Source organism: Dreissena polymorpha, chromosome 7 (genome assembly GCF_020536995.1).
Source record: "Dreissena polymorpha isolate Duluth1 chromosome 7, UMN_Dpol_1.0, whole genome shotgun sequence".
In the NCBI taxonomy this organism is placed as follows: Eukaryota; Metazoa; Mollusca; class Bivalvia; order Myida; family Dreissenidae; genus Dreissena; species Dreissena polymorpha.
The window spans coordinates 4200794-4225210 of record NC_068361.1 but is presented as its reverse complement, the minus strand read 5'-3'; the positions used below and the strand labels follow the sequence as shown (position 1 = coordinate 4225210).

General features: G+C 35.0%; 1 protein-coding gene across 1 annotated transcript; it reads left to right on the top strand.

Moving 5' to 3' along the window:
• The first annotated feature begins 1452 nt into the window (after positions 1–1452).
• LOC127838751 (N-glycosylase/DNA lyase-like) lies at positions 1453–22784 on the top strand. Its single transcript, XM_052366733.1, has 8 exons — positions 1453–1589; positions 8525–8625; positions 10859–11334; positions 14045–14161; positions 17684–17828; positions 18776–18825; positions 20091–20141; positions 21397–22784. Exons 1-8 carry the CDS (start codon positions 1507–1509, stop codon positions 21559–21561), a joined length of 1188 nt encoding a protein of 395 aa, XP_052222693.1. The 5' UTR covers positions 1453–1506; the 3' UTR covers positions 21562–22784.
• Positions 22785–24417: the final 1633 nt, after the last annotated feature.

The window sequence follows — 24417 nt, the reverse complement described above, 5'->3', positions numbered from 1 at the left end:
TAAGCAACTAGAGAAAAAATGAAGACTATGAGTACTATTGTCGAAGACATTGGATACTCTGTATCGGAACGCGTATTTCTTGCCAATATAAAATTCAATAAAGAGAAAAGGTTATCAATGCAAATTTTAGAAGAAATAGAAAAGAATTTCAGAGTCAAGATTTTGCTTTAGTACAACGTCAACTTTTACTATTGTCAATGCGTGCTCTAAAAATTCCTATGGCTTCCCTTATTTCGATGAGAAATGCGCCAAAAAACATCACAGATCTTTAGTAGTAGTATTTCTTTTGACCAAGCAGTCAAGGATCACGAAAGTGCAAGCAATTATTTCCATTGGGGTCCTTTTTTGTTTTTTGCTGAAGAGACAGCAAGCAGAAGATACATTATTGGGATACAAGGAATCGGGTGCGATACCATAGCTCCCTTGGTTCTTTTACGTGCTCAGTGTATAGCACCGATACGCGCGTGAATTACCTAAGTTTCATACCAGTACATCTCTAGTTAGGTGGGAAACACTTGAAGCATTTCTGAAATTTCCAGTGCCCCGGCCGGGAATTGAACTGGGGACCTCTGGAATGGTAGACCAGAGTGTTTACACTCGACCACCGCACCACCACAATCTTAACATTGTGAAAGGTTATTTTTTCTGTAGATTAAAAATACACTGTGATATCACGATTAGTAAAGATACTCATGATTAAAGCTCAAGTTTGATCTTGGAAACCGCTGGTTCTACAAACAAAAAATGCTCAATTATAGAAAAAAATCAGTGAAAGTATCATTTATTTAAGCGAGTTATAATATGATGATGATACAATATTGATAGTTTTTACATTTAAACATTTTACACTTAACAAGTTGTAAAAGTTGTAAAATTGTCTTTACTGACTACTTGTTTGTTTATTTCTGTCTGATTTGGAATGAATGAAATAAACTACAAGCGGGTGGTTAAAACAATCTCACCTTAAAATATTTGTGGATATGTATTACTCCTCTACGTCGATCGTGTCTTTTTCTATATATAATTTGATACGTATCGGTAAGGAGATTCCAGTTTTATGTTTGAATTTTCAAACATGACAACATGTTTTAGGAGATACATTCATCAAATCGATCCATTCATACATATCGCCAACTTCCGCGCAGATATTTGACTGGAACCTGCATAGCTGGATCAAATCACTGCCTTCATAACCAACCATGTGATTATAGCCGAGCTACGTGCCACAATAATTTTCCCGTTGTTATTCTGGCCTTTTAAATTTCGGTAAATTATTTTTTATTACGAATAAAGACTTACCCACTATTTTCAAATATAAAAGAAAATGATACTACTTTGAATAATATATTACTTAAACAAAAATAATATCATACCAACATCAGGTAGGATTTTCTAATGATGGTAGAGCTTGTATGTGAGAACATGGAACAACAACTCTACATGAATTAGATAAACAAACAGGTACAGACACGACGAGGCATAGTAAATTGCCCGTAAATCCTTGAAATGTCCATCTTAACAAGGTTTTTTCCTTGTAAAATAAGTGAAGTTCGATTCGACAAAACTCTTGCATGTGGTCAGTCATTCAGGTAAACAGCCTACGCTTTTATTGATGTATTTATAACAATCTAATGACCGTTTATTGTTATTTATAATTATTACCAATTTACAACAGTTACCTCCCTTTTTACGTGTTTAAGGTTTCTGACCACTAATTAATCTTTAAACATTTTTTAAAATCTAGTTAATGTTAACTTATCAATGATTGACCTTAAAGTATGAACATTTATTACCTAATGTTGACTAAAACTAAACATTAAACTTTCGTTTATCATTTGGTGCTTATAAATTTATAATCAAATGCATTGTTCGAATTTTATGTTTAAGGGGCAGTTTTCCTAGTACATAAAAACAAGCTAATTCCCTTTTTATGTCCCCCACTATAGACCGTTCCATAATCGATAAATTGACCGCCGCCATATTGTCAGTCACGTGACTGTCCGCCATTACACTGCTGCTAACTGGTGCGAGACTGCGATTCCAAAAGCCAAAAACGTAGAGAATACCCGCTTAACCGTTGTCGGATAAATAAATTACTTAATGAATTACTGTGAGGCGATTATCACATTTTTGTTGTTTAAATGATTGTTTGAAGTTGAGATTGATTGTTACAAATAAAATGTTTAAAATGCTTTCGTGTATTTGTTTTTTTTTATATCTGTAATCAAGTGGTAATCATCGGCGAAAATTTGCCGGTTCAGTTGCTCATACTATGTCTTAGACTTGTTACTTTTAACGTTTCACAAACAATTCACGCATGTATTGTTGTGTTGATTTTAATAGCCGCAACATCAAGCAATTTATATTTTAATTAATACTTATTAAAGATTCTCGCGCAATTAATTACCGCTAATTGTTTGTAATTGGTCTCATGTGGTAAAAATCTACATTCCAAAATCATAACATATTATATTAAGTATGATATTTTTGATACGCCTTCCTTTATTTTTCTTGTTCTAACTGATATCAAAGATAAAAAATTGTGGTTTGGATTTATATTTAATTATGGAATTTTGTCACGTTAAAAAACGAGCTTTTTATTATGAGAGAGTGATATTGATCTTGACGATCTTTTATGTGATTATTCGGAAGATGAAGAGAATGTGATCTATGTGATATATCTATATTTTCATCTGTGAATCATTTAACAGCAATAAAGCTAAAAAATACTAAAAAATGTATTTTATAGGTCTTTGAAGTAACGCAAAACATATGGATAACGACACCAAATGTTTAGTCAATTAATCCACACAAAAAAACTCCGAAAAAAACACCTAAATAATATTTCAAAAATATTTTATTAAGCGCCAAACGAATTTATTAATACATTTATTTGCAACTTTAAAAACGCGGCATAAGCATCAAATTAAAGATTATCTGAATACTGAAAGGCCGACAATTTGACACAACAAAGAGCTCTATGCATAAGCCGTAATATTTTTTGCAGAAAAGCTTCAATAAATTACAATAGTAATACATCTAATTATAAAAATATAATTATGAATGGCATGAGTACGTTAGTGTGATAAACACGTGAGTAATAGAAAGTATAAGGGGTGCATTGAAAATAAACGTACTACAAAGCCCTATTAAAAGCGAAGTGCATGACAGTATTAACATGTAATTTTAATTTGATGGGTTTTGTACAGAGAATGACGCTATTGAGGAATATAAACATACAACTGAAAAACACAACTTTACATGATGCAATTTGAACTGTGTATTCATGTTTATTGAAAACTCGTTACTAGTGAGTATGAGTGGCAAATATCTAACATTTTAACACACATATATCTATATTAATATTTTTTTTAAACAATATTTACCCCGTTCGTGTCAAATGTAGTTTCTTGTTTTATGATGTCGTTCGTGCATTGCCGTAACATTAAATCTTCATACGAAATGACGTAGTTTTAATTAACCGATACCCGCTAAATACGTTAAATGTTATGTTTTTAGGTAAATTTTATAATTATCAAATACTTTTTTTCATAAATTAAACCAGGGATTAAACGGGCTAGTATCTTTACGCTGTACAATTTCTGATATTCTATATTGGACATAACTTTTAATTTGTACAATATGTAACATATCTAATGAACGCAACTGTTAAGTATGTCGGAGGTAAAATATTAAACCAAATGACTGCTTAATACTACCAGAAAGAGAAGACATGGTGGCATCATCAATTGTGTTTAATGACACCCCGGGATGACGCCATGTTGTTAGTTAAGTCTGGATAATATCTGATCAAAACAAGATAATCGGATTATGCAGAACAAACGGGCAATTCAACACTGGAATGCAAAGGATTACGCGATTTTAAGATTGATGCATATAATCAAATGATAAATATTGCATTTAGTTTAATTAAATGGGTTTTTTTTAATGTGTTAACGTGTTTATTTTCCAAGACAAATACCTAAAAAATGCACGCTTTTCAAACATTTTTCTGTTATAACACTAACTTAACATCTCCTCTAGCAGAAAAACTTTATTTCATACAATTTGCATGACAAACAAACAAGTTTTACAAAAAGAAAGAAATTCACCCGTTGAATAATCGGTGCTCTCTTATATATGTTACCGGTTGTTTGGCAGTAGTGTAATGGCGGACGCGGAGAGTATTCAGGGGAGATAATTGGGTAATTACTAAATTATGGAACGGTCTATAGTAGTGGGGGACATATTGTTTTTGCCCTGTCTGTTGGTCTGTACGTTGGTCTGTACGTTGGTCTGTTTGCGCCAACTTTAACATTTTGCAATAACTTTTGCTATATTGAAGATAGCAACTTCATATTTGGCATGCATGTGTATCTCATGAAGCTGCACATTTTGAGTGGTGAAAGGTCAAGGTCATCCTTCAAGGTCAGAGGTCAAATATATATGGCCAAAATCGCTCATTTTATAAATACTTTTGCAATATTGAAGATAGCAACTTGATATTTGGCATGCATGTGTATCTCATGGAGCTGCACATTTTGAGTGGTGAAAGGTCAAGGTCATCCTTCAAGGTCAGAGGTCAAATATATGTGGCCCAAATTGCTTATTTTATGAATACTTTTGCAACATTGAAGATAGCAGCTTGATATTTGGCATGCATGTGCATCTCATGGAGCTGCACATTTTAAGTGGTGAAAGTCAAGGTCAAGGTCATCCTTCAAGGTCAGAGGTCAAATATATGTGGCCCAAATCGCTTATTTTATGAATACTTTTGCAATATTGAAGATAGCAACTTGATATTTGGCATGCATGTGTATTTCATGGAGCTGCACATTTTGAGTGGTGAAAGGTCAAGGTCATCCTTCACAAGGTCAAGGTCATCCTTCAAGGTCAAACATCATATAGGGGGACATTGTGTTTCACAAACACATCTTGTTTGGTAGATATTTTTAAAGTTACAATGATATATTGATAAAATTATTAAGAAAAGTTGCATAAAATGCTAAAAAATAATTTGTTTAATTGTGCTTTTAGTGCTATTTATTATTTAAACCCACTCATGCACAATTCTCTTACTTCTATGAGACTTTTACAACACTTGATAGTGTTTAGCATTACTTCATGTACATTTAATTCATTCGAATTTGCCTACTACAATAGATTATCACACTTAGATTGTGAAATGCAGCCCCAGTAATGGTTAGTCTCTAATCAATTATAATTTAGCAGTTATGCAATAAGCAAAATGGGCCCTGCCATATTTGAATTTTAAAAAACGCTTGAGACCAAAATGGAAGGTTGGAGGAAAAGCTGGAGCCAAAACCCACCAGGGTGATATTGTATTCCGCGTTATTACAGAGCACATTATATTGGACTAACAACAGATTTTCCGCACCAGCTGAAAGTGTGTTTAAAAACAACTTTTCATAATTATAAAAATTAATATTGTATTGTGTGTTTATACAAACAAGACATATGTGTGTTGAGCAAACATTCAGGAATACAAATAAGTGGTTCCCCATTCACCTGTGGCAAATCTATTGAATTCTAGGCAAGTTAATTTCAAAAGTTTGTAGTCTGGCTGTGCAAGTAATTTTCTTTAAAGCGGGAAACAATATCACACCATTTATCTGTCAGAAATACACCTCTTATGGAAATAAGCTTAAAAATATCGAATCGATAATGAAAGATTTTGGCTTATGAAAACAAGTATAATATGCCCAAGAAATTGACGTTGTCCAGGGCTCCCAGCTCTTTGACTGGGCAATTTAGAAGCACCTTGTTCCTTTTTATTCCCCTACCGGTTTCACCGGAGGGGACTTACTGGTATGGTATTGTCTCCGTCACACTTTTCTGGATCCTGCGATAACTTTAAAAGTTCTTAATATTTTTTCATGAAACTTGGAACATGGATAGATGGCAATATGGACATTATGCATGTCATTTCATTTAGTTCCTACTTCAAAAATTGTGGTTGCTATGGCAACAAATAGTCTAGAAATAGTGCTGAAAATGGTGTTTTTTCTGGATCCCGCGATTACTTATAAAGTTCTTAATATTTTTTCATGAAACTTGGAACATGGATAGATGGCAATGTGGACATTTTGCACGTCATTTCATTTTGTTCCTATGTCAAAAATTGTGATTGCTATGGCAATAAATAGACTAGAAATAGTGCTGAAAATGGTGTTTTTTTCTGGATCCTGCGATAACTTTAAAAGTTCTGCATATATTTTCATGAAACTTGGAACATGGATAGATGGCAATATGGACATTATGCACGTCATTTCATTTTTTTTCTACATCAAAAATTGTGGTTGCTTTGGCAACAAATATACTAGAAATAGTGCTGAAAATGGTGTTTTTTTTTGGATCCTGCGATAACTTTAAAAGTTCTTAATATTTGTTCATGAAACTTGGAACATGGATAGATGGCAATATGGACATTATGCACGTCATTTCATTTTGTTCCTACGTCAAAAATTGTGGTTGCTATGGCAACAAATAGACTAGAAATAGTGCTGAAAATGGTGTTATTTTTTCTGGATCTTGCAATAACTTTAAAAGTTCTTAATATTTTTTCACGAAACTTGGAACATGGATAGATGGCAATATGGACATTATTATGCACGTCATTTCATTTTCTTCCTACGTCAAAAATTGTGGTTGCTATGGAAACAAATAATAAAATTATTCTGACAATGGTGAAATTTTTGACAATGGTGGAGCCGATAGGGGACTGTTATTGCTTGAAAATAGCCTTGTTAGTCCCTTCCAGTTTCATCGGAGGGGACTTACGGTTTTCGCTCGGTCTGTCAGTCAGTCTGTCACACTTTTCTGGATCCTGCGATAACTTAAAAAGTTCTGAATATTTTTTCATGAAACTTGCAACATGGATAGATAGCAACATGGACATTATGCACGTCATTTAATTTTGTTCCTACGTCAAAAATTGTGGTTGCTATGGCAACAAATAGACTAGAAATAGTGCTGAAAATGGTGTTTTTTTCTGGATCCTGCGATAACTTTAAAAGTTCTGAATATTTTTTCATGAAACTTGGAACATGTATAGATGGCAATGTGGACATTATGAACGTCATTTCATTTAGTTCCTACGTCAAAAATTGTGGTTGCTATGGCAACAAATAGACTAGAAATAGTGCTGATAATTGTGTTTTTTCTGGATCCTGCGATAACTTTTAAAGTTCTTAATATTTGTTCATGAAACTTGCAACATGGATACACCGCAATATGGACATTATGTACGTCATTTCATTTTGTTCCTACGTCAAAAATTGTGGTTGCTATGGCAGCAAATAGACTAGAAATAGTGCTGAAAGTGGTGTTTTTTTTCTGGATCCTGGGATAACTTTAAAAGTTCCTAATATTTTTTCATGAAACTGGGAACATAGATAGATGGCAATATGGACATTATGCACGTCATTTCATTTTGTTTCTACGTCAAAAATTGTGGTTGCTATGGCAACAAATAGACTAGAAATAGTGCTGAAAATGTTGTTTTTTTCTGGATCCTGCGATAACTTTAAAAGTTCCTAATATTTGTTCATGAAACTTGGAACATGGATAAATGGCAATATGGACATTATGCACGCCATTTCATTTTGTTCCTACGTCAAAAATTGTGGTTGCTATGGCAACAATAGACTAGAAATAGTGCTGAAAATGGTGTTTTTTTCTGGATCTTGAAATAACTTTAAAAGTTCCTAATATTTTTTCATGAAACTGGGAACATAGATAGATGGCAATATGGACATTATGCACGTCATTTCATTTTGTTTCTACGTCAAAAATTGTGGTTGCTATGGCAACAAATAGACTAGAAATAGTGCTGAAAATGTTGTTTTTTTCTGGATCCTGCGATAACTTTAAAAGTTCCTAATATTTGTTCATGAAACTTGGAACATGGATAAATGGCAATATGGACATTATGCACGTCATTTCATTTTGTTCCTACGTCAAAAATTGTGGTTGCTATGGCAACAATAGACTAGAAATAGTGCTGAAAATGGTGTTTTTTTCTGGATCTTGAAATAACTTTAAAAGTTCTTAATATTTTTTTATGAAACTTGGAACATGGATAGATGGCAATATGGACATTATGCACGTCATTTCATTTTCTTTTCTGTCAAAAATTGTGGTTGCTATGGAAACAAAACCAAAAAATATCTGAAAATGGTGAAATTTTTGACAATGGTGGAGCCTGTAGGGGTATTTTATTTTTCCTGGCAATAATCTTGTTTATCCTATTTCGTTTGTATACATTATGTATATAGTACCAGGGCCCTTTTTCCTTCATTTTTCCAAGGGTCTATTAATTAAGGCCCCTTCCCCACAGAATTTCCCCAAATGTCAAGCTTACTTTGGGAATTTTTTCTCAGTTTTGTTGATAATTTTTTCCCTAAAATGGAAGGCCAGTCCCTTTCCACCAAATCAAGAAAAGAAGCCTTGATAGCACACACTCAAATGTTTATTAACCATTTAAATTGTTTTGTCTGTTCAGATGGCATGAGGACAAGGAGGGTCGCTGGATTGGGGTGATTGGAAATGCAGTCTGGAAGCTGTGGCAAACAAATACACACATCTATTACCAGACATTCAGAGGTATAGCCCTGTACCTAAAATATTGTGAAATTGTAAAATTTCGAGAATTAAGTGTGTAATTGAAACTCCAGAGTATACATTTTAATAAGGGTACTGAATTAGTCTTGTTAATGACTAAATAAGACATGTGCTCAACATTTAGAACATTTTCCAGTCTCCAGATTTGCTTCATAATTAGAAGCTCAATGTTGACTAGTTGAGCATTATAAGGAACGCATATTGATTCAATCTTTCAGTCTGGTTTTATTTCTCTCTTTGTAAGTATGATAATTTTACTATGCATTTTGCATCAGCGAGTAGTAGTAATGAAATCTGTGCTGTTTTAATTTCAGGTACATTTGTGTTTAATAAAACATTGTGACAAAGGCAGGTACCCTTATTTACTTTGTAGTCACCAGGACCCTTAGCAAGGGTCACGTTTCTCACAGTCACACAATTGACTCCAAATAACGTGTGAAAATCAAAAATATGGTAGATATGCTCAACGCATTTGTGGGCTACTGTTATAATAGTAAGATGATTGCATCAACACAATTAAATCTCATGGCTTCCAGACAAGCACCAGTTCTGTTAACAGGCCTAAGTTTCCTGATGTATCTACAGTTCCGTTTAACAGATCCATTCCAAAACCGAATTTAAAAAAAATTCCCAATTTGAAAGAAAATCCCCATGTCCCCAATTTTGTTTTTATTATTTAAAAAAAGAAGAATTAAGTGTGATATCATGATTATTTCATCTCAATTTTATTTAAATTTCATTAAACAAATTATAATTATAATTTCTTTGATTTTGTTTTTTTTAATTTTAATTATAATTACAAGTTATTATGCCCCCCTTCGAAGAAGAGGGGGTATATTGCTTTGCTCATGTCGGTATGTCGGTCGGTCTGTCAGTCGGTCGGTCCGTCCACCAGGTGGTTGTCAGACGATAACTCAAGAACGCTTGGGCCTAGGATCATGAAACTTCATAGGTACATTGATCATGACTCGCAGATGACCCCTATTGATTTTGAGGTCACTAGGTCAAAGGTCAAGGTCACGGTGACCCAAAATAGTAAAATGGTTTTTGAATGATAACTCAAGAACGCATACGCCTAGGATCATGAAACTTCATGGGTAGATTGATCATGACTCGCAGATGACCCCTATTGATTTTGAGGTCACTAGGTCAAAGGTCAAGGTCACGGTGACCCGAAATAGTAAAATGGTTTCCGGATGATAACTCAAGAATGCATACGCCTAGGATCATGAAACTTCATGGGTAGATTGATCATGACTCGCAGATGACCCCTAACGATTTTGAGGTCAAAGGTCAAGGTCACGGTGACCAGAAATAGTAAAATGGTTTTCGGATGATAACTTAAGAACGCATATGCCTAGGATCATGAAACTTCACAGGCAGATTGATCATGACTCGCAGATGACCCTATTGATTTTGAGGTCACAAGGTCAAAGGTCAAGGTCACGGTGACTCGAAATAGTAAAATGATTTTCAGATGATAACTCAAGAATGCTTTTGCCTAGGATCACGACACTTCATAGGTACATTGATCGTGACTCACAGATGACCCCTATTGATTTTCAGGTCACTAGGTCAAAGGTCAAGGTCACAGTGACAAAAAACGTATCACACAATGGCTGCCACGGACAACGGACAGCCCATATGGGGGGCATGCATGTTTTAAAAAACAGCCCTTGTTTTAAATTAGTTTTTCCCAAATCAGTGGACTTTTCTTGCGAAAAAATACCTTATCCCAATAACTCATTTTTTCTCAATTTGGTCAGAAAAAGGCCTGGTTACAAAATAAAGGCCATTACTGATTTAAAAATTATTTCACATGATCGTGTACATACATAGGGTATCATATGAGCGTGGAACTAATTTCATTCAAGCAGGCGAGTTTTATTTTACACCCCTGATAGGATAGGAACTTCCAAAGTTTTACTATAGAGAATAGCATAGCTTCTCATATCAGTCATATGTTAAGCAATGCAAAATCAGAATACATTGATTTGATTTTGATTTTTGAAAAAGTAAGTTGCTTTTAATGATTTTTGTATGGCTCATTGTTGAGCATACACTTAATTAATGAAATAAGTACATGTACATGATATGATGACGTCATGTTTGAATTTGGTGATAGATGACATTCATGTCTACAGTTAAATATTGTATCTAACTTGCTGTCTGTTGTTGTTTCTCTAAAATTTTATTTTTTCAATTTTGTTTTCAGCCAATGAGATGATGACAGATGTCAAGCCAATCATTGCAGAAGATTGCTCTACAAAGATCGAGTGTACATCTTGCATCCATCAAACAATTGATTACACAGCATTCTGCTGTTGCCCTGATAGAGACGAAGCAATCCTTAGAAACTATCTCAACCTGCATATTAACTTAGAAGAACTTTATAAAACTTGGTCTGACGCAGATGAGCATTTTAAAGACATTGCACAGAAGTTTACCGGCATCCGAATGCTGAGACAACCTCCAGTGGAGTGTTTATTCTCATTTATTTGCTCATCGAACAATCACATTTCCAGAATCGGAGGAATGGTTGAGAAATTGACCGTTAACTTTGGTGAAAAGATTGCCAATGTGGATGGCATGGACTATTTCACGTTCCCCAAAGTGTCCCGACTTGCTGCTGTGGGTGTGGAAGACCAGCTGAGGAAACTTGGGTTTGGTTACCGGGCTAAGTATATACAGGTACTGTTTGAGTTTGAACATATTTATTTTCCCCTACGGGTGAAACCGGAGGGTACTTATGGTTTGCACTCTGTACGTCAGTCCGTCACACTTTTCTGGATCCTTCTTCATATGTTTTCATGAAACTTGAAACATGGACAGATGACAATATGGAGTTTATGCACGTCATTTCATTTTGTTCCTACGTCAAGAATTCTGGTTGCTATGGCAACAAATAGACTAGAGATATTGCTGAAAATGGTGGAGTTTCACCGGTAGGGGACTTATATTGCTTGGCAATAGTCTTGTTTCTTTTGGCAAGTATATTATGTATCAAAGAACACAATACGATAGGTAAAAGGAGAGAATTCAACAAGAAATAATTCTTATAGGGTTTCTCTCCACTGCGTAATATTCACACGTAATTTGCAGTGTGTTTAAAACAAGATAACTAAGTGTATGCCAGGCATAGGAAATATGGGCCAAACATAAGTAACGGTTTTGAAAAAAAAAAATAAAAAAATACAGGTATGACCTTCACCAGACTCGTAATTCTTCTGAAAAATAAATCCATTGAAGCTGTCTTGTTCTTTAATCACCAGGCGTAATCGTATAAAAAAAATAATATTCTGCTAGAATATTCTTTAGAAACCTACAAGCTAAATTTCAAGTTTAGTGTTATCTATTCTACAGGAGTAAGTCATTTAGGAGCAAATGAAAATTAAATTAAAGTCTCTTTATTATTAGACAATTCATGTGGTTTACTTGATTCTTTGGCAACCTGTTGCAAGAAAAAAATGTACCAAAAAAACAATCACACTGCTAAGCAGTGGGGGATGAGCAGCCTGTAGGCCCATAGGCAGTGAAATGTTTGGGGCCCATTCCCCAGGCTGTCGGAGTGAAAGAGCACTGTGTTGAATTCTACCCCAGCGTTAGCCCCCTTATAAATATCTTGAACACTAAGTATCAGCAAAACAATACCTTTTTTTGCAAATAATAAATGATTGTCACTTGATAAGGCAATGTTAAGCCTTTATCACTTTCTTTGCATGCTGGGTAATTTGTCATCTGCTAAAATGTCGTCTGCTGAATTTCTAAAATTAGCATTTTCTTCGATTTTTTTCAAAGAACACTATCAGAATAGCAAACAGTTTGGATCCAGATGAGACGCCACAGAACGTGGCTTCTCATCTGGATCCAAACTGTTTGCAAAGGCCTTCAAAATTCGGTTCCAGCACTGTAAGGGTTAATTGGAACATAATGTTGATGTAAAATAATTGACCTTGCCATGTTATGTCAAGTCTAAGTAAGTAAGTAAAAAATATTCTTTTGTCGCGGTCTCACGGTGCCCCTAAAAGTCGCGCAGCCAATAGCCAGTTACCTACTCCTACCTACAACTTTTGCCTAATGGCAATACTAGCACTGCTGCTGCTTTATTATTATTCTCCCCCCAAATTTTTGTGGGGAGCATATAGTCGACGCTTCGTCTGTCCGTGCGTGTGTCCGTCCATTCGTGCACAATTTTGGTCCGGGCTATTTCTCAGAAATTAATGACCGGAATTCAATTAAACTTTATGGGAAGCTTCACTACTAAGAGGAGATGTGCATATTATCAGCCGATTCTGGTCGGATGATTTTTCACAGAATTATGGCCCTTTGAAACTTTCCATTAACTGCACATATAGTGCAATTCTTGTCCGGGCTATTTCTCAGCAACTGATGACCGGAATTCAATGAAACTTTATGGGAAGCTTCACTACCAAGAGGACATGTGCCTATTATCAGCGGGTTCTAGTAAGATGATTTTTCACAGAGTTATGACCCTTTCAAATTTTCCATTAACTGTACATATAGTGCAATTCTTGTCCGGGCTATTTCTCAGCAACTAATGACCGGAATTCAATGAAACTTTATGGGAAGCTTCACTACCAAAAGGAGATGTGCATATTATCAGCCAGTTCTAGTTGGATGATTTTTCACAGACTTATGGCCCTTTGAAATTTTCCATTAACTGTACTTATAGTGCAATTCTTGTCCGGGCTAGTTCTCAGCAACTAATGCCTGGAATTCAATGCAACTTTATGGGAAGCTTCACTACCAAGAGGAGATGTGCATATTATCAGCCGGTTCTCGTCGGTTGATTTTTAACAGAGTTATGGCCCTTTGAAATTTTCCATTGTACATATAGTGCAATTCTTGTCCGATCTATTTCTCAGCAACTTAGAACGGGAATTCAATGAAACTTTATGGGAAGCTTCACTACCAACAGGAGATGTGCATATAATCAGCCGGTTATGGTCGGATGATTTTTCACAGAGTTATGGCCCTTTGAAATTTTTTATAAACTGTACATATAGTGCAATTCTTGTCCCGGCTATTTCTCCCCAACTACTGACTGGAATTCAATGAAGCTTTATGGGAAGCTTAACTACCTTGAGGAGATGCGCATGCTATTTGTGGGTTCTGGTTAGATGATTTATTTAGAGAGTAATGGCCCTTTGAAATTTTTAAGTTGCTTAACCATCCATCGTATTATTTTGTCCAAAGTTATGCCCCTCAAGACGTTTCCTTTTATCTGAATATATAGTGCAATATTGTGACAAAAAAAAACTTTGGGGAGCATCACCCGTCTCCGACGGTTTCTTGTTTTAAAGTATTTAAGAAAGTTTTTTTGTTTTTTTTTCACATAAATTGTCATGTTTTGTTTTAAAAACAACTTATGATATTTCAGAAATCAGCTGAGTTCATAATTAGCAATGGTGGAGAAGACTGGTTGTATGTGTTACGTGACCTACCCTACAAGGAATCCAAAACCAGTCTGATGCAGCTGTGTGGTGTGGGTGCAAAGGTACTGGTAAAAACTTGCTTGGTACTCCTTTTAAAGTTTAAATGAGCCTCATTGTGGGAAACCTGGGCTTAATGCATGTGCTTAAAGTATCATCCCAGATCAGCCTAGCCTGTGCATTCCGCACAGGCTAATAAGGGAGGACACTTTCAGCATACTTTGGATTTTCTATTGAAATGACTTTCTTTAAACCAAAACTTTATAAAATCAGAAGGTGTCATCCCTGCTTAGTCTGTGTGGACTGCACAGGCTAATCTGGAATGACATTATATACACATGCGTTAAGCCCAGTTTTACCAGGTTGAGACGCAAATGTCTATACTTCACTTGAGATATAGATTGCCAAATAACTTACCTTTATGCACGAATTTACATTTTTTTTTAAAGTAGGTAATGATAAATATAAATTTGTTTGTTTTCCTATTAAAATATGGTAAAATAGATGCAGGAATATCCCAATAATACTTGTTATAGTTGGCCAATAATAGCCTGGCACTGACATTATTGCATGAATAAATATATTCGTTTAAACCTATTTATTTAACTTTTCCAGTGCTGGAACTGAATTTTGAAGGCCTTTGCAAACAGTTTGGATCCAGATGAGACGCCACAGAACGTGGCTTCTCATCAGGATCTAAACTGTTTGCTATTCTGATAGTATTTTTTGAAAAAAATCAAAGAAAATGCTTATTTTAGAAATTCAGCAGACAACATTTTAGCAGACGAAAAATTTCCCAGCATGCAAAGGGTTGAGCTTGATAGAAAGCCAAAGGCTTATTTCAAAAGCTCTCGAGTCCGTTTCCTGGAACTAGAACCAGTACTCAGTGCCCCAGATAAGCTGCGTATCTGCGTATTTCACCCTATTAAAATGTTTCAAAACGCAAAGAAATACAATATCATGCGTATTGGAAACGCAACCAATTTTACTTTTACGCAAAAACGTCAAATTAAATGCGTGAGATACAATAGCTTCGATCTTAAATGATTTGCTCATTTTTGGTATTTTCTCTTTGGAATTATTATTGTAACGCGGCGACGGTTACATTAAGCAAGAGCCTGGATGACGGATCAGGGCAACAGTCTGCAGACTAGATTTCAAAGTTAAATAAAGGGTCTGACCAAATTATTTACGACGACATGCATGCGTTTTTAATCTGACTTAAGTCTTCGCTCATTGTGCATGTTTTTGTAAAGCGTCTGCATTTTCAGTTTCTATTTCGATACAAAAAATGTCTAAGAGAGTAAAAAAAGACGTCCGCGATTGTTGCGCCAAAATATCACTCGATATGTTTGACAGTTACAAAGATGTCAGTTAACATCAGGGATTTTTAAGTTTAAAGTTTATATTATGGACAGTTTCAATGATTAAAGATGTTATGAATATGAAACATCAGTTTATTAAAGTTAATATGATAGTTTACAGTTTTATTGAATCAATACAAGTGTGCAGCTTTAACAGAAGTAAAGCAGCAATGATTTTAAGGTAAGCATTTTTATAACTCATTTAATCCGATTTCAAGAATGAAATCACCCTATTTTTCAAAATAAATGGGTGAAAACCCTATTCCCCAAATAATTATCTGTGGCACTGGTACTTGGTGTCTATGGGGAAGATCTAAAGAACGCTCTCACAATGAGGATCGAAACTTTGCTCTCCCGATCGCTAGGTGGACACCATATCCACTACAGCACGGCGACCATAAGTACTGATAGAAAAAGACAGATTAGTTTCCGTACTAGAAGTGATTTCAATTGATGTTTTCATTGAATGCCGTGCAAAACATGCACGAACAAAAAGGAATGCAATTAAAGGAAACAATCTTTGCTTAAAATTTATGCTAAAAGAGATCAAGAGTAAAAGATAACTATTGTCTGGATTTATATTGTCATTCATCTTATGAAACACATTTGTGTTCAAAAATGAGTATCAATGAAGAATACAATGCAAGTGTGTAAGTTATTTGAATAGACTTCACAGGTGTTTGGTTAATCCTAGACAAGTAGAGTGTTATTTTGATATTGTCATATTTGTGCGACCCAATGAAACTGTCAAGAATGTTGACATTAGTTAATGAGTTGTAAAAAGTGTTGTAAAATAAATATCTCCTATTATTAAACATTATTAGCTCGGCTGTTTTTGGAGAAAACCCGAGGTATTGTCATAGCCAGCTCGTCGTGTCGTGTGGTTCGCCGGGGTCGTGCTAAAACCTTGACATTTTGCTCTAAAATCAAAGTGCTTCCACCTACTTTGAAACTTCATATGTAGATTCACCTTGATGACTTCTACACGCCACACCCAATTTTGGGTCACTAGGTCAAAGGTCAAGGTCACTGTGACCTCTAAAAAAATTAAAAAATTCTAACAAGCTTTCATTTATTCAAAACTGCACCCGCGGCGGAGCATTGGCACCCTTTATGCGATGCTCTTGTAATGTTACATTTTAAATCATGAAAATTGAGCAACATCAATTTTTTACCCAGTGAAACCCGGGTTAGCAAGCCAGCGCTCTATGCTCAAAATGTGTACATCTAATTAAGCTTGCAGCCATTAACTTTTAAATAATGTTGTTTGACATAAAATAAATGTCGCAGGTTTTGATAGTGTGTTTGTAGATAAATATGTTGGCTTAAATTCCAATAAGCAAGTGGCTTATAATTTTAGTTTTGTTTACATCTTATGTGGGCTTTTAGCTTAATTAAAGTTTGAGTGACTTTTTTGGACATACATGTAAAATGCTACTTTCTAAAATTTGATGAGTCATGCCATTTGCAACTTGTGCAAACAGGTAACACATATACAAAAAGTAGTAACTCTGCTCTGGTAAAAAATAACAGTCTTATATTGTCTGTTTTTAAAATTGCATTGATCTGCACACACTGTTGAACTTGCTCTGCAAAACAGAAAACTTAAATTCTTTAACTAGACTAATACTCCGTACTGCTTTGTCAGCTATCTTCAAGGGCAAATTACTCTGGAATGTGTGGATCACTGATGAAAGAGGTGTCATGCAGATCTACACTTCATGGTGATGACATATTTGAATTTTCAATCAGATCACTAGTGATATGTAGAAGTAGTTTTAGCTCATGTTTATGAGCCACGCTTTGAGAAAACAGGGCTTAATGCGTGTGCACAATGTGTCGTCCCAGATTAGCCTGTGCACTTTGCATAGGCTTATCAGAGAATACACTCCGTCAACACTGGAATTCATGCCTTATAATGAAAAATTCCATAAAAGCAGAAAGAGTTGGCCCTGATTAGCCTGTGAAGACTACACTTTCCGCTTTTATGGAATTTTTCAGACTACACAGGCTAGTTCAGACTACACAGGCTAATCTGGGACAATGCTTTAGGCACATACATAACGCCCAGTTTTCCAAGAATGAGGCTGATATTGTTTCCTAGGTTGCTTACTGTGTTGCTCTGATATGACTGGACAAACCTGGTGATGACGTATTTGACTTTACAATTTTATCATTAGAGAAATGTACAAGTAGTTCTCTTTCATGCATACTGTTTTCTAGGTGGCTGACTGCGTAGCCCTGATGTGCCTGGACAAACCTGGTTCAATACCCGTGGACACTCATGTGTGGCAGATAGCAGCGCGCGACTACATGCCCAAACTGGCGCAGGCTAAATCACTGACTGATAAATTGTATGAAGAGATTGGTAAGCTTTATTAAAAGCACGCGATTACATGCACAGACTGGCATAGGCTAAATCACTGACTGTCAAACTGTAAGAAGAGATAGGTAAGTTTTATTAGCAGCACATTATTACATGCCCAAACTGGCGCAGGCTAAATCACTGACTGTCAAACTGTATGACGAGATTGGTTAGCTTTATTAAAAGTCATGTAAGGTAAGTTTTATTCTAAGCAAGTGATTACATGCACAAACTGGTGCAGGTTAATTCATTGACTGACAAACTGTATGTAGAGAAAGGTAAGTTTTATAAGCAGCATGTTAGTACATGCCCAAACTGGTGCAGGCTAAATCACTGACTGACAAATTGTATGAAGAGATAGGTAAGCTTTATTACCGACTTAAAATGTTTGAAAGAATTGAAAATGGTATTATGCATCATATAGTTAATCTTTATACTTTCTTTGAAATGTTTATAAGAATTGTAAAAAGTATTAAACATGAGATGTATAAGAAAAAGCTAAGCTTTATAACTCTCTTGGTTGCTTTACTATTCTATAATGTATATATGAACGTGTTATTTGTAATATATATCAGATATTAGTAAAATTATTGGTAATCGTTATAACTTTCTGGATTGCTTTATTGTTCTTAAATGTATATATAAACTTGTAATTTGTAATAAATATATTTTCCGGGAAAAGATAATCTAATTGAGACAATATGCAGAGGATGCTGTCATGTCACTTCAAGGACAAGGTCACACTTGAAGGTCAAAAGGCTTATGGCAAGTGACTGCCTTGTTAGAAAAAAGAATGAAAAAAATGAAACGAAAAACAAACATGGTGGAAAAAAACACAGCTGCCTCTTTTTGCTCAAACTTGTTTATGAAAAAGGCAAATTAACTCTTCTGACCATACTTGTCAATAAAAAAGAAAAATATACTTGTTTTAACCCCTCTTACTTTAACAGGAGAACATTTCCGTAATCTCTGGGGGCCATATGCAGGCTGGGCACACAGTGTATGTATGACCCTTGTGTTTTAAATTATGCTTGTAGTGTATGTATAACCCTTGTGTTGCAAATTCGGTCCATAGTCTTATGTGAGACCCTTGTGTTGTAAATTTGTCCCACAGTGTATGTATAACCCTTGTTTTGTAAATTTGGCATATTATGTTTGTATGACTATTCAGCCCATAGTGTATGTATAACAGTTGTGTTGTTGATTTGGTGCTTGGTGTATATATAACAGTTGGGTTGTAAATTTGGCTTATTGTGCGTATGACCCTTGTGTTGTAAATTCGCCCCATAGTGTATGTATAATAATTGTATTGTAAATTCCGCCCATAGTTTATGTATTACCCTTGTGCTGTTAATTCTTTGACACCTCCAACATAAAAAGACTAAATAGCCAATTACTACCAGTGTTCCAAGTCATATTGTGAGAATGTATTGTCTTTAAAGGAAAGTATTTATTTTATGTACCCCACCACTATAGTGGGGGACATATTGTTTTATGTCCCCACCACTATAGTGGGACATTGTTTTTGCCCATTCTGTTAGTGAGTTTGTTTGTTTGTGTGTTTATTTGCGTCAAACTTTTAACCTTTTGCCATAACTTTTGCAATATTCAAGATAGCAACTTCATATTTGGCATGCATGTGTATCTAATGACGCTTCACATTTTGAGTGGTGAAAGGTCAAGGTCATCCTTCAAGGTCAAGGTCATCCTTTAAGGTCAAAGGTCAAATATATGGGTCAAAATCGCTCATTTAATATACACTGCATAGCAACTTCATATTTGGCATGCTGGGGGGGCATAGTGTTTCTCAAACACATCTTGTTTTGTTGACAGAAATTATTGTATTTCCCACTTTGGCTTGGAACATTTATGTCTTAGTGTGACCGTGAGGTTTGGCTTAACTGGTTTAAACGCCCCAACTCTTTGCCTTTACCATTCCAAGAGGATGTTCCCAGTTTTCATAGTTTTATGTTTTTAGTTAGTGTTCTGTTATAAAAAAAGTGGATATAACAATAATTTCTCTCTTGTAATAATTTCTGGGGTTTCGTTGTTTTCTATGTTAGAATCAGTGTAGATTTATGCGAACATATCTGTAATTTTAAACACATTTAAATGAAATTTTGCTACAACTTTTTATTTAAAATTGCATGTGTTATGTAAAGCCTGGGAGATAATGTATGATGGATTTTTTTTTACGAGTGTGATATTTCAAAGACTTGTTCATTGATTGAATACATAATGTACTCTTTAATCTTATCTTTGTAGGTTTTGTTTGCAGCTGACTTGCGAAAGTTCAAAGAGCCCAATACAGTCAAAGTAAGTACTACTTCGAGCCGTGTTCTGGGAATACGGGGCTTAATGCATGTGTGTAAAGTGTCGTCTCAGATTAGCATGTGCAGTGTATCAATCATAAGATGTCAGGGGTGTCAATTTTCCGGATTATTCCGGAAATCCGGATTTGAGCCGTCCAGGGTTGATTTTGAGGTGACTGTAAATCCGATGAGTTTGTTTAAGGCGGGTGGGGGTAGGGACAAAATTATTTTAGTGCGGGATCATATCAGAACGAATATTGTTATAGCATCATCGGCATTCCGGACATTTGCGCCTGGTACCGATTTTATTTATTGATCTCTGATTGGTAAGCGGCTGGCACTGACATGAGCAGTAAATGGCTAAGTAAAGCACTGCAATATCATATTTTAAAACAATATGTTAATCAAATTATATTGACTGCGTATTTGCTAGGTTACTGGTTACTGGTTTTCATTTTCTGCAGTCAAACGATATGCATATTTTATTTCATTGCAAATGATGTATCGCAACATGTTTTCGGACAGTCGTTTTCGGATACGCGGGTTTGTCGATTTTAATTTAATTTCGAAGTTCTTAATATCATTTGTTTAGAATTACAAATACACTTGCGGTGTTATGGATGGTTTGGTTTATAATATTTCGCATTGTACTCACCAGAAATTGCACCTAGAAAGACTATAAATAAAGAACAATAAGCTAGGGCTAAGGGGGTTGCGCCCTCTCTTCCCTTCATTGTACGGCCTAATTTTCCGGATTTCAAATTTGGGACAATTGACACCCCTGGATGTATATTGTATGATTTAATTCTATATTTTCTGTTGGAAGGTTGGTGTAACCAAGTTTATTGTCTAGGTCCAGTTGTAAAAAATTCAACCAGTGTTTTAATGTAGTTAAAGAGACAAATACCTCTTTCTTAATGGGGAAAACTTTTCTTATAAAGCTAAAAATCGCAAATAGTTACTGTAAAATTGTTATTATTTGTGTGACATTAATTTTTGCTTATTTTGTGGGTCGACCAATGGACCAATTTATGCAAAAACACAAATACAATGACAGATTCAAAATCCTCATTTTTTCCCCCAAATCTAAAATCAACAAATGTATGTTTCCCCAAAAAAGTGAAAAAAAACCACAAACTTTCATGCAAAAGAATATAAATTATTGCTTGACCCTGGATGCTGACAACATTTGGTTTTCTCAACTGCAGGTACACATACCTGTTTACTGCCATTTGTTTATTTCCACACTCTTATTGCAGAAAACGAGTCCCATAAAAAGGAAACAAACAGTTGGTGAACCCAAGAGACTAGAAATCAAAGAAGAAAAGAAAGCCAAAGTATTGGATGTTGTAGAACAGACAGGAGACACAATTAATCAAACTGAAGGAAAACCCTCTTTAAGACAAAGGAGAGTAAAAAAATGAACCAAAGAAAAAGTGATTGTGAAACAGACATTGATGAACTTAAAAAGGGTAATGTCAAAACAAGCCCCGTTGAACCAATCTACAAGCGATAAATGGATTCAATGATGAACAAGTAATGGGGAAAAAAAATAGATACTATTGAAGACTTTATTGCACAATTTGTTGTGAAACAAGCATTCATTTACCAATGAACATGTAATGGTGAAACAAGCACTCACGAACCAATTACCAGGTAATGATTAGACATGCATTGATGAACTAATTAACAAGTTATGGCGAAAGTAGAAGCAGTGAACCAAAGCAAAAGTAATGATGAAACAAGTATTGGTGAGCTAATTTACAAGTTACGGTTCAACTATCAGCGGTGAACCAACGTACAAGCAAGTTATTGTGAAATAAGCATTTGTGAAACAATAAACAAATTATTCCGAAACAAGCATTGGTGAACCAATCAACAAGTAATAATGGAACAAGTATTCATTACCCAGCAAACAAGTTGTGGTGCATCAAGCGTTGGTGATCCAATTTAGGCTGAAACAAGCATTGCTGAAACGATTAACAAGTAATGACAAAACAAACATTGGTGAACCAAACCACATGTAATGTTGAAGCAAGTATTGGTTGCCAAATGAACAAGTTACGGTGCATCAAGAATTGGAGAATCAAGTTAACAAGAATTTAAGGATCAAGACACAAGTAATTGTGAAACAAGTTTTTATAAACCTATGAACAAGTAATAAGAAAACATTCATTGGTAAAGCAATTAACAAGAAATTAACTGTTAATGATGAACCAAGAAACATGTTATGGTGAACAAAACCTTGATGGACCAGTCAACAAGTAATGGCGAAACAAGCAACCTTGACCAATGGGGAAACAAGTAATCTATGAACAAGTTATGGTGAATCATGGATGAACTAAAACAATAATGTCTGATGTCTAAACAATAATTAAGTGATATTCTTGTAACCGACATTTGTTAAATAAACTATTTATAATTATCAAACATTCAATAAATGGACAAGTGTCAGAAACCATCAGTGTATCAATCTGTATGAAGTAGTAAACAAATATGTGGTAATTTATTGGGAGTGCAAAAGCAACGAGGACAATATGTTAATTTATATTTCAAACTAAATGCTATTAATTTACAGAATGACTTTGTATATACTAACTGAAAAACACAAAATGGTGGAAAGTATTTATTAAAAACTGAAAATTTCTATGTCTATCTGTGCAGTAAAATAACATAACCAAAACATTCTAACAACATAACGGTTTGATGAAGACTCAAAATGAACCGTGTTCTGAGAAAAGTGGGCAAAATGCATGTGCATAAATCGTCGTCCTAGATTAGCCTGTGCAATCCACACAGGCTAATCAGGGACGATACTTTCCACCTAAACTAGATTTTTGCTAAGAAGAGACTTTCTTTAAACAGAAAATATCATAAGAGCGGAAAAAAAGCAGACTGCACAGGCTAATCTGGGATGACACTTAATGCACACGCATTAAAGGGGCCTTTTCACAGATTTTGGCATATTTTGAAGTTTGTCATTAAATGCTTTATATTGATAAATGTAAACATTGGATCTTAAAAGCTCCAGTAAAAAATCAAGAATAAAATTAAAACAAGGAAAAAAATGTAGCCGGTACCAGGGCTCGAACCAGTGACCCCCGGAGTCCTGGAGTTAGTCTGAAGTAAAAACGCATTAGCCCTCTCGGCTATTCCGCCGAGTATACACATGTTATGTATTTTATACCTTATATGAGCAATCTTCGTTGTTTCGTAAATATAAACGACAACAACAGAACTCTCCAAATTATTCAATCGTTTCGCGTTGCAACGCTTTATAATTTTTAGGTTTTCAAATTGTCAAAAGATACATATAATGGCTATATTGGACTTTGGTAAATGTTCAGTAATACTGTTTCCTCACAAATATCATACCTAAATCGAAAATTTGCGAATCTGAAACAACTATTTTCAATTTTGTCAATTTACCAAACCGTGAAAAGATCCCTTTAAATCCTCTTTTCACTGAGCACGACCCAAATGAACACATGTAGATCCATCTATTGGTTCTTAATGCTGCTTTATGTGATCCATTTACATATGTATTCTAGAACACTGAGAAAAAAAAGCAATAAAACATACGAGACAGAGAATTTACTTGATATGTCTGTAGGAACATGGACATTACATTCTGTTTAACAAAAGTCTCTTCACAATGCTTAACATGCATGCATTACTGTTAACCCTTTACCACTTAGATATACGTATCTAACCATTTACCACTTAGATATACGTATCTAACCATTTACCACTTAGATATACGTATCTAACCATTTACCACTAAGATATACGTATCTAACCATTTACCACTTAGATATACGTATCTAACCATTTGCCACTTAGATATACGTGTCTAACCCTTTACCACTTAGATATACGTATCTAACCATTTGCCACTTAGATATACGTATCTAACCATTTGCCACTTAGATATATGTATCTAACCATTTACCACTTAGATATAGGTATCTAACCATTTACCACTTAGATATACGTATCTAACCATTTACCACTTAGGTATACGTATCTAACCCTTTACCACTTAGATATACGTATCTAACCATTTGCCACTTAGATATACGTATTTTGACATGTTTGTAGTCCCTAGAAATTAAAAATTAATTTAAGACATTTCTTACTAGATTTAATTTTTAAAGGCTTCATTTTTAACGCTTAGATACTGATGAGCAGCAAACAGCATAAAACCTGAGCAAACTACGATTTCCTCGCAGGCTGCTCTGGTTTTGTGCTGTTTGCACATAGCCATTTTCACTTTGCCT